General features: G+C 36.6%; 1 protein-coding gene across 2 annotated transcripts in view; it reads right to left on the bottom strand.

Annotated features, from left to right (window-relative positions):
* Positions 1-12123, bottom strand: part of TIAM2 (TIAM Rac1 associated GEF 2) — a 324497-nt gene that overhangs the window by 153734 nt on the left and 158640 nt on the right. For both annotated transcript variants that reach the window (XM_075203392.1, XM_075203391.1), the window contains 5 exons: positions 9175-9260; positions 5958-7143; positions 4809-5247; positions 2349-2521; positions 1174-1398 (listed from right to left, as the gene is read on the bottom strand). In XM_075203392.1, the coding sequence (XP_075059493.1) occupies positions 1174-1398; positions 2349-2521; positions 4809-5247; positions 5958-7139 (2019 nt within the window). In that variant the 5' untranslated portion in view covers positions 7140-7143; positions 9175-9260. The remainder of the gene's footprint in view (positions 1-1173; positions 1399-2348; positions 2522-4808; positions 5248-5957; positions 7144-9174; positions 9261-12123) is intronic.

Below are 12123 nucleotides of genomic sequence, written 5' to 3' on the forward strand. Positions count from 1 at the left end.
TCGTATTTACAATGCTGAAAATTCCAACAGGCTTTACTCCTACAAAAAAAAAACTGAATTCTGAGAAAAACGAAAACAATATAAAGAGACTTACCTGAACACCGAAGCTGCAGATCTCCGAAGGAAGCGGCATGCTGACAGGCAGTCATTCCGAAGACACAGGACTCCGACAGTTTGATGTCAGCGCAACTTACATCAATGGTAATTTAAAGCGGCAATGTCTGGACCCCGCAGGTTAAGTGTTTAAACACTTAAGTCTCTTTATATTGTTTTTGTTTTTCTCAGAATTTGTTTTTTTTATGTAGGAGTAAAGTCATTCAGAATTTTCAGCATCGTATATATACGTACCCAACCCCAAATAGGACAATTAAAGGAACCATGGTAACCAGGGACTTTGGCAGATGTGGCAAGTAGAGAGCAGAAGATAAATAACATTATTTTACCTCATGAAACTCATCTAAACTATTGTATTAATTATGAGATGAGTTAAGGCTATAAAACTTGTTTGTTTGTTTTTTAAATTATAGTCATCTTTGTTAAGTTGCAAAGTTTCTGTGTTACATATTCTGAATATAGCGATAGGAGCAAAGCAAAAATGGGGCAAATTTGACCCTTGACAAACCAATTTTCAATGCAAGATGTGCAAATTCATAAATTTGTTTGCATGCCAGCAAAAACTGTCTGCTTTTGCATGTAGTACAGAAATAATGGACACATTTTTATACTGCACTTTAGAGGGACGCAAGGATACGCATCCTCCCAATTGAAATTTTATATTTAACTCCCCTCCCCTGCGGTGCAACATGGTTTGCCAAGGTGCAAATTTGATCCCTTTTATGCTTTACTCCTTATTCTAAATAAAGCACTCTGTATGTACTCTAATAATATTATGTTTCCCTCATCTGATACCATGGTCAGCAATTGAATTAGAAAATTGATTGTAAATAGATTTTTTTAAGTCAATTTATTTTTGTTTTCAATCACTCCTCTTTCCATATATGCAGGTCATAAATATGATTTTCTATAAATAAATACAGTGACATTTTATACATGGTTACTATACAATTATCTGAAGACCAACAACAAAAGGCGTACAAGTTAGAATGACTAGGTAGTTGTAAAGGAACCCGTACAGTACAATAAACAACTACTGCTGGCTACTGAATCACATACCTGGCTTTCTATGGCTTTTCTATTCTTTGGGTCACTAACAATGGAGAGTTGCAGCTCTGCCATTTTTTTCATTTTGCTGTCCATGTCAACCTTTTGCATAAGGTTTCTGGTTTGACTTTTCAGCAGTCTGATGGTGTCTTCTTTCCCATGCTTCTTGGCAAAGAGTGAGGCACAAGCAGAATGTATTGCTGTAATCCAGTTTTCTAGGTCAGTTTGACTGGTGGCCTACAAGATGAAGGTGGTATAAATGACTAGTGCTAAATTAATCTAAACATATGTTCCTTTGTGTATCTCATGGCAGAAGTGTGACAAATGAGATATATATTTATGGCTCACAAGTTTACAATCTTTTCTAGCACTGTTTTAGATGTCTGTTGCAATGCAGCAGTATATCATATGAAATCTCATTCATGTCTTACTTCCATTCATGCGACAGATCTCGTGGTTGTACACATTTCACAACAGTTGTCTGATATGAACTATTGCCCATCCATCTTACTCTACTAAGAAGGCTTAGGGATTATTTACTTATAAACTTTACTGTGATTGGAGCCATAATAAATTTTCTGCTTAAAAATAAACATTAAAACATTCTATTAGTATTACCTTATTCATTGTATTAGGAAGTACCTATTAATATAAACATCTTGAACATGGTTTTGTTATAATTTACAGATAAAAGGTTTGTAATTGGTTATCTTTGTCAAAAACTAAACAATTGTATAGCTGGAATAGGGCTAACTGAAATAAATAGCAATTCTAAAAATTCTTGACTTTTTTTTAAAGGGGTCACACACAGCATTTGCAGAAAAGCATTTACAGTAATGGCCTCTTTGCACACATTTTTTCCTTATTTAATGCCACCATCACACCAGCACAATACATTCACACACTGGGAGCCAAAAGTGAATCCATGATTGGCTTTGTACTGGTCACTGGTACATACCTATCCATTCATATGGATTACCCTGCTGTATTGGCTGTGTGAACGTAATCTACATAATCTACTGAAGCTTTGATGAAGACAAAAGCCTAAAGGAGAAATTACTACTGGTCTGAAGGGTCACATCTGAAGTTCATAGCTGCAAGGGGCCCCAGGCCATCTGTTGCCCACCGTTGATTAAGAGAATATAAAGTAACAAACATCAAACATTCAAAATTATAACTTGGCCAACCTGAAATAGGTAAACATCTCCAAAGGAATTGCTGAGACAAAAGACATTTTCCTTCTTCGGGTGCTCAGGAACTGATTGTACAATGCCATCTTCTGCAAACAGGGCATATCTAGGTGATGTATTCTGATCTGTTGAATTTCCCTCATAGGTTTCATAAAACATCAGGGTGCAACCTTTGTATACATAGAAAAATTGAGTTGAGATATTTCAGCGAGTGAGAATTAACACCTAAACATTATAAACACACCACCCTTCACCATTATACATCAGTGCTGAGATAACGCAAAAATACTTTTAATAAATTAAAATTACAAACCTTGAAAGCAAAATTAATATGACATTCTTGAATTTAAATATTAAAGGAGAACTTCACCTATAGCTAACTTTAATTGTAATCTGTGGTCTTTGAATGCTTATTGTTGGCATTTCCTGAATAAGCTTCAGCATCTGTTCAAACAGCTCCATTGAAAATAATTCAATGGCCACAGTTCACACTCAAACTACTCCCAGCTGTTAGCCTGGGAGCAGAGTCAGTAGCTTGCATCTGGAGACATAAGGATGTCCCAAACTATGCCATTAGTTTTATGTAGAGACCTCCTAACATGCTACCTATCTGTGAAGAACATACATAAGTATTTGCTACACAGTTCTAAGGGCATTCATGTAAAAATATACTAATAATAATGAAGGATATAGTCAGAAAGGAACAGCTTGAAAAACATATATTCACATAGCCAAATGTGCACAGGCCACATTTAAGAAGATTCTGTGCCACAAATATGAAAGAAAATAAACAAGCAAACAGTGAAGGAACCTAATTTTATTAACATGTATACTGTTTCTTTTCAGGTAAAATAAAAATACACATTATTTCAATGAATATTTGGCACTGATATAGTTTAGAGACTCTTTCCAACAGAACTAAGAAACAGTGCTCACTTTTTTTTATTTCCAGCCTAAGTCTTGGGTGCAATTCTAAATGTTAGTGAGCCACCACAGTTATATCATACTAATAGGTTGGTGAGACTGACTCCATCTGACTTGTCTGAAAGTTGATTTATCTCTATACTGAATAAGTTCCCACAAATTTCTCATGGCTATTGGAGAAAATTAGATAATTACAAATATGTCCAAACCCAAAAATCATCTTAAATTGTATACATCTCAGGTAATCTCCTCTCATTAAAAGTCAGCTTTTGTGTCAGCGAGGATGCTGTATAATCTTCATTTTACATGGTAAATGTTTCTAGACAGACACCTGTAGGGCGGGTTAGTTGAACAACTTCTACATTTCTAATTTAACAAAACAACTTATATATTTGTCACCAGCATTAATGCACATGATCACTTAATATGTAAAGGCTCCATATCATATATATATGTATCGATTAAAGACAATGGGGTATATTTACTAAACTGCGGGTTTGAAAAATGGAGATGTTGCCTATAGCAACCAATCAGATTCTTGCTATCATTTATTTAGTACATTCTACAAAATAACAACTAGAATCAAATTGGTTGCTATAGGCAACATCTCCACTTTTCAAACCCGTAGTTTAGTAAAGCTAGCCTAATGAGGTCAAAATGGAGATGGATTAAAAAACGGTATTGAGGCTTTAAAAAAAACAAACAAGCATAAAAATACACACATTAATTAAAAGAAATATGCTGAAAACGTGAAAATGTGCAATACCCATATCAATAATATAATTCCTGTCATTAGTCTAACTTGTACTGGCCAAATAAAGCTTGTAGATGATCGACTACTTTGGTTCTATGCACATTTCCACTTTTGTTAGATAACCCCTTAGTGCTGCAAACACATTGTGAATGAATTTAAAATCCGGGAGCAAGTCCCACAATCTCTGCAGAAAAGCTGATATAAACATTAGTGAAAGAATTTTAGCCCAGCCTGTCATATCCCTTAAAGCATATTGAATATTTGAGAGCTTGACAAAGCTTGTTGGAAGCTTGAGGCTAGAATGCAATTGAGATACTCCCTGCTCCGCATGAAAAATCTTTAGTGACACTGATATTTGACCACCACACCCTCCAAACATTACAAACAGCTAATAATTTAATTATATACCATTAAAAATATGTGAATTATCTTGCCACAACTTTTAAATCACATTGACATAAATTATATGTTAAATGTAAAAGTACACAATACCTTATAAAACAAGAAAAAATTTTTAGTGAAAAGTACAAATGGTCAAAGCCTTTTGAATGCTCAATTTTTCTTATGCAATGGCAAGTCGAGATTCTGAAACTTTTTCACATATTTACAGCTCCATTCTACTCCATGTTTAAAGCACATAATCCCCATACAGTAAACCTTATGTATCTACTACATTGCTAAGGTTCTATAATACTTTTGGAGCCGATATCACTGCTTTCTAGTTTTATTTAATTTCCGTTTCTAATATTTGATAATACTACTGGCACAGGATATTGTACCTTTAAGTGTCACCCAGTATTGCTTCCATTTCCTGCGGTTTACAAGCTCCAGTTTTTTTTCTTTCTGGAGGGTGATTAGCGGTTTAAAGAAAAGCCACCCAGCTTTGCGAACTACTCCTTGTTCCTTCTCAAACAGCAAGTCAAGTTGTTCCAATGAGCTAAGCGAGTCATTGCTCGAGTCTTCTGTCCCCGTCGATGTAGGAGCGTCCTCAACATTGGTTCTTTCCAGTTCTAGCTCCCTCATGAAATTCTCATAGATGTTCTGCCTCACAGCATCACTGCTGATTGCACTTGAGCAATCATTCCTCTGTGGCATGAGTGGCCCAGATGATCCCCCAGACCACATCACACTGGAAAGATGTAAAGGGGAGCTTGTCTCTGCTGTAATGTCATTAATGCCACTGTCAAAACATTCACTTGCATCTTTACATTTTGGTTCCTGGTGAATAAATGGAGAGCTGTATATTAAGGCCACTCAAACCTTTCAAGTCATTAAACAAGTCAAGCACTAAAAATACTAATAGGACCCTGCCACAGTGGAGATTATAAAATGTAAATATATGATTCATGTATAATACTGATGATCAGATAAGTGATAACATCATGACTCATCATTTTAATATTGTAGACATTGTGTATAACACACATTTAGTGAAATTAAATAAGGCTATGTAAATGTTAAAAAGCTTATTACCACTGTAGCAAAATATTAAGAAAATATTACTAATAGTGATGTGGCTTACTATATGATAAATTAAAAAAGAAGTACTGAAAATATCATAGAACAAACAAATGAGAGGAGGTGTAATGTGCATGCAAGGTATAAGTGCTAAGGATATTTAGTACACTTGCGTAGCTCCTAAACCTGTTGTTGCTAAACGGTGCTAGCTGCTAACAGTAGAGATTCATGCTTTTCCATTAACTTATTAAATAAGCCTTAGTCTCGCTATCCATAGTGGTATAGTGAGATAATTACAGTGTATGAAACCATATATCACTAGGTGTGATATATAGAAATTATTCTCAGAAACCAGTGCTTTGCGCACAAAAAATAAAACTATCAATATTAAATAAAAACATTTTCCCTCCTTCATTTAATTGTTTACTGCTACATCTAAACTTGATTGCATATGTTAATATGACACCTACCTGCAGCTTTCTCTTCTTCCTTGAAAGACTTCCTGTCCAGTCACCGATGCGTCTCATTCGGCTTTTCAATGTATCTTTTTTAGATGCTTCCTCAGTCAAAGGCTGTGATTTCCTGCATGGAAGGGTGTACGAGGAATACTGAGTAGGTCCTCTATGTTCTACTCTTGATGGAACATCAATATCAGAGGCAAATGAAACTCTGTTACTTAGGGTGTGACGAGCAGCTATGTATTCATCTGACAATTGACCAGGGGTTAAACCACCTACTAAATTAGAAGTGTATAATTCACGAAGTGAAGAAAGAGAAGACCTTTGGTTGAACAGTACACTACTATCATTTGGAATAAGTCCTCCATGTACACTTGTGTCTAAGGAACTCCTTGTCAGATAGGATCCATCCAGATCATTGATGTCCCTCGTATTTCCCCAGGGGCAGTCATACCATGAAGAATCAGAACTTATTGAACTCCCTTTGCTTGATCTAAGTCCAGAGTCGCTTGCTAATAGACCATGGCTTGCAGTATAATCAATGCCAGAGTTTCTCTGGGAATCATGCTGGGTGATTTCCTTTGTTTCCATTACAGGGGAATATCTGATTAACTGAACTGGTCCATCAGATTCTTCAGATGGCACACCATTCCCACTGTTGTGAAATTCAACTCTTAGACAACCATCCAGCTTTCCAAGTGTTTTAATCAAGACTTTTGGACTTTTCCTTTCTTCTGCTTGTAGCGCCGCTGACATACTTTCATGAATATCATAACAGCTTAATATGTGTCCATTGCATCCACTGTGATCTCCTGAAGTCTCAAAACCAACATAATGATACCCATTGTCTGGCAAATATGTGTTGTTATTTGCCTGGCAACACTCCCCTGCCAAACTAGATCTGTGCTTAGGATGGGTGCAAGTTTTAGAGCCCTTAAGCACTATATCCCCATGTCTCGATGAATATGGTGGATTGCTCTTGCACTGAGAAAGACATGTTCTTGTTAGTGAACGTGATTTGTAGGTAGTACTGCTGTTGGTCCGTCCCCACCCAGGAGAAGTCCAGTCATTTTCCTCTTTTCCGTGAACACTATGAAATTTTAAAGAGCAGCTCTTCTGCTTGGCATCTGACAAAGAGTTACCACCTGGACTTCGTGCCCCCTGAAGACTGTACTGACTTTCTGAGTTCCCCATTTCACTGTAAAATAAGAAACAATTTCATTGTCTCAATTACAACACCAAAGTTAATAATAATAAGTATGATGATGAAAGAGGAAATATCTGTTGTGAGTTACAGATAACTTACATTTGAAGAAAGTAATGTTTTAGAGCTTTCACATAACAAAAACTGCAGGTGGGAATTGGTTAATATAAAATATATATTTCCATAATATGAAAAATTAGATGAGGGTCCTGATGACTAATTAGTGGATATATATATAAATAATGATGCAACTCTCCTAAAAGAAAATTATCTCCATGTCCTTCTATGTCTTTCATTAACTGGAAGCCATCAGAGATGATCTCAACTCATAATTGAAATAATGTTGCAAGTGAAAGCACTGTGTTTTTCAGATCAACTAGAAAAAGAAGTTGCTAAAAGCTGACCATGTTCCATAACATCAATTGTCCAGCCCACTTGGATGGAGCTCTCTAAATGAAGCTTTTAAATCTTTAATTTCTAGATCATTCATCTTAAGGAAACTTAAACTGCCCACACTTGGGTCGAACTTGATGCAGAATAACAGGATCAGTGTGCAGGTTAGCCACACACATAGGTGTCCAAATTTTACAAGATCTGGCTGTTTGCCCAGCCAGATCTCTTCCAGTGTCAGAAAATGACCGCACATATGGGCCAATACTACCAATTTTCAGAGAGTTGCACAACAATTAAAGTAATACTCTAAACAGAGTTTTATGATTATGCTATGTATGGACTGAAACTATTTATTATACCAAATTATTCCACACCTTCTTATGACTACTTAATAAATCTTGATTTTACTTAGACCTAGAGATGAGCGAAGTGTTCAAAACTGTTCCACTAAATATTCACCTCATTCTACAATAGTCTCCTTGTTCCATTGGTAGAATTTGGCCTTAGTTGGGCAATTGGAATGGCTTTATGTATTTGTAAATTTGCATTTTGCACAATTCATGAATAGAGGTGGGATGAAAAATTGATTCTGCTGTATTGTCATACTCTTTGGAAGAGCAAAGAAAACCTGAACTCGAAGATTGCACAGGATAAGCTTCACACGTCTGCAAAATGGCCTGTTCCACCAAGAAACTCAATTTCCATAAGAGTCTACAGCAATTTTTCTCATCTTTACTCACAAAATTGATTTAAGTGTGAATAACACAGGGGCTGAGGAGGTTTCTCAAACATAACCAAAGTTTAATTTAGGACATTTTCTTCGTGATTTGTAAGCCACATACATTTTACATTTGTTCTCAATCTGGGATTGAAGCTTCACAGCAAATGTAGACACAAATTTTTACTCTACCTTGGTCATAGTTATTGCTTAGTCTCAGGTTTACCTCTCATGGAAATAATTATTTGGTAAAGCTTAGCAGGCCTCCATTTACAAATGCCGTCAGCAGATGTTTTTAATTACACAAACCTTTCAGACAAATTTGCTGTCTCTCTATCAATGCACACATTCACCACAACATAGTTAATCTTGTTCTGTTGAAAGGCTAAAAAAGCCACTATAAGAAACAGAGGTGTCTGTGACGTAATATGCTTTCTATATATAGCATTACGTACCAAAAAAATATATGAAGAAACAAATAATAGTACTGTGAAATTTAAGTAGAACATTTACTATATATAAATATATATATATATATATATATATATATATATATATATATATATGCTATTAACCCTAGTTTGTTCTCTGCAATCTATTTAGAAAGGTCTGAAACATTACTTACACCTTTGAGCTTATATTATATTTATCATTCTTTGGAGAAACGTGTGTTTATCCTTCACAGCTTATGTGAACTTACCTGTGTAAAAGTATTAGTACATGTTGTCATGTTGTACTGATTGTATATAATCCTCTGACAGGCTTCAGACCCTTTTTTAACTACCCCCTATTATTGCTCAGCTATCTATTTTTAGACAAAATATAATGAGTGTCACAATTACCATTAAAATTAAAGTATGTTTTACATATTTCATCAGTTTACTGCATGAACAAAATAATACTTTGTTACTTACCTGACTAATTAATGCTAAACCTGGGCAAAAATTACAGTTGGTAAGGGTTCCATCTTGTTTTTTATGAATGTTTCTGTGAAAATATCCTACAGATAAAAAAGAATATTTAGAATGAACAGTAGAAATCAATGGAATTTATTTTTCTAAATTCTATTTGATGTATATAAATAAATAAATAAATGATGATGATGATGATGTATAAATATATACCTTATGATGCATATGAAAGGGGAAAGAAAGTGTGCAGGGATGAAATTCTAAGCTTTACTAGAATGTAAGCAAACCCTTTCCAGCAAATTACGCTTCTATGTCAGAAATCTTAACTTACTTTTATCATTATTTTATTGCTATAACGGCCACCTATATACAGCCATGTAAAGAGAATATTTAATCATTCACATTAGTCCCTGCCACATTGGAGTCTAAATTATCTACCACACAACCATGCACATGCACACACACACTCTATTTTTGTCAGCAGCTAATTAATTTACCAGTATGATTTTGGGAGCAAACTGGAGCACCTGGAGGAAACCCAGGCGTACACGGTGAGAACATACAAACTCCACACAGATAAGGTCCTGTTCAGAATCAAAGCCCATTGTGAGGATAGTAATGCTAACTACTATGCTGCCTATACACTTTCAAGTTATCACTCATGGTTAGACTAAAGATGTATATTCATACCATGTATTTACACAATAAAATCCTAGGTATGTATACATTGTACTACATGATATGCACAGTGTGAATTATGGTTATTGTTTGCTATTTCATTTGCAAAAATATATCTTTGCAAACTGTCAATGATTTTTCCATCTGAAATTGGTGGAGTGTTAGCCTTTGTTTGTAGTTCACCCCTGGCTTTGCTGCAATGCAGACAAAATACTGAGAATAATGTCATTGTGTCTATTTTCATTCATAACTCTTTCTGTCTCAAAAAATTCAAGAATATATTTTAAGTGATACGGTTTGCAAGCTTTCATTTGACTTAATAGAGTTCTTATCTTGACTACTAGCACTGTGAGTAATTGGAAGGACAAATAATCAGCAATCTAGAAACTTTCAGTGCTGGTCGGGTCATAAAGGAAATGCGTATCCTGTTTATTATAAGGCAAGGAAGTCAGTGGGAATGGTGATTCCACAATAATTTACATTTCACCTAACAAACAAATTTCAGCAATATTACAAAGCAGAAATTAAAATACATGTAAAATAGTGGCCAGCACTATCATTAGGCGAACATTTCTGGAGCATCTAAAACAGTGACTAAATGACATCATATCACTCACTTGGTGTTTTTCTTCTTCATCCACCCCTGCACTGAGGGCCGTCAACAAAGGGATTTACATACACACCACCACCATCCTCATTGGCTGACAATGGGGAAAAGGGGGGTGTTTAGTCATTTAAATTAACTTGAGCAGTGGCATAGCACCTGATGAGACAACATTCTGAAGGTTTTGGGGAGCCAAAGGGCATAGTACCCTTCTGCCAGTCCTGTGTAAACCTATAGTAGGTATGGATTACTTAAATTAACCATAGATATAATGGTTTCAGTGGGCCCAACACTCAAATTTAATATATAATGCATTATACATATATGATGTACAATATATTCAAGAGTATTTAGAGACTTGCCCTGTGCAGATTTGACATAAATCTAGATTGCACCTGACAGCATTATCACCATAGCCGGATTAAGGGGGGGGCACAGGGGGCATGTGCCCCGGGCCCCCCTCTCTCCGAGGGCCCCCCGCCGCCGCACGCATAAATTCTACTGATTTTTTTTTTTTTACACTTTTCTTTTTAGCGGCGGCGGCGGCGGAAGGGTGGGGGGGTTCGGGGCTCCTTTCGTTGGTGGGGGGAGCCGGGTAGTAAAAAAAAAAAAAAAAAGATACACTACTCACCTCACCGCGGCGCTGGCGTCCCTCCTCCTCCCTCCTCTCTGCACTGTTGATACTGAATGACAGGCGTGACGTCATCAAGTCACGCTTGTCATTCAGTGAGGAGCAGCGCGGAGAGGACCAGGAAAGAAAAAAGAAGACAGAAGAGAGGAGAAGAAAGAAGCTAACAGAAAGGTAAGTAAAAAAAAAAAAAGGGAATAACGCAGAAAGGCACTATGGAGGAAATAGGAAAGAAGAGAGGCACAGTATGGAGGAAATAAGAAAGAAGAGAGGCACAGTATGGAGGTAAAAGGACAGAAGAGAGGCACAGTATGGAGGAAATAGGAAAGAAGAGAGGCACAGTATGGGGGAAATAGTAAAGAAGAGAGGCACAGTATGGAGATAAAAGGAAAGAAGAGAGGCACAGTATGGAGGAAATAGGAAAGAAGAGAGGCACAGTATGGAGGTGAAAGGAAAGAAGAGAGGCACAGTATGGAGGAAATAGGAAAGAAAAGAGGCACAGTATGGAGGTAAAAGGAAAGAAGAGAGGCACAGTATGGAGGAAATAGGAAAGAAGAGAGGCACAGTATAGAGGTAAAAGGAAAGAAGAGAGGCACAGTATGGAGGTAAAAGGAAAGAAGAGAGGCACAGTATGGAGGTAAAAGGAAAGAAGAGAGGCACAGTATGGAGGTAAAGGAAAGAAGAGAGGCACAGTATTGAGGAAAAAGGGGGAGAATAGCACAGTATGGAGGAAAAAGGGGGAGAAGAAAGGCACAGTATGGAGGAAAAAGGGGGAGAAGAGAGGCACACTATGGGGGAAAAAGGGGGAGAAGAGAGGCACAGTAAGGAAAAAGGGGGAGAGGCACAGCATGAGAAAAAAGGGGGGAGAAAGGCAAAGTATAAGAAAAAAGGGTAAGAGACACAGCATGAGGAAAAAGGGAGGGGAGAGACACAATAGTGGGGACAATTAATTTAAGATGGGGTGGTTTGGGGAGAATGAGGTCCCTTTATTAAATGTGCCTATGAATTATTTAATGGCAGTGACGGTTGCGGGAAAAAGGTT

The sequence above is a fragment of the Mixophyes fleayi genome, chromosome 3 (assembly GCF_038048845.1).
Source record: "Mixophyes fleayi isolate aMixFle1 chromosome 3, aMixFle1.hap1, whole genome shotgun sequence".
NCBI lineage: Eukaryota > Metazoa > Chordata > Amphibia > Anura > Limnodynastidae > Mixophyes > Mixophyes fleayi.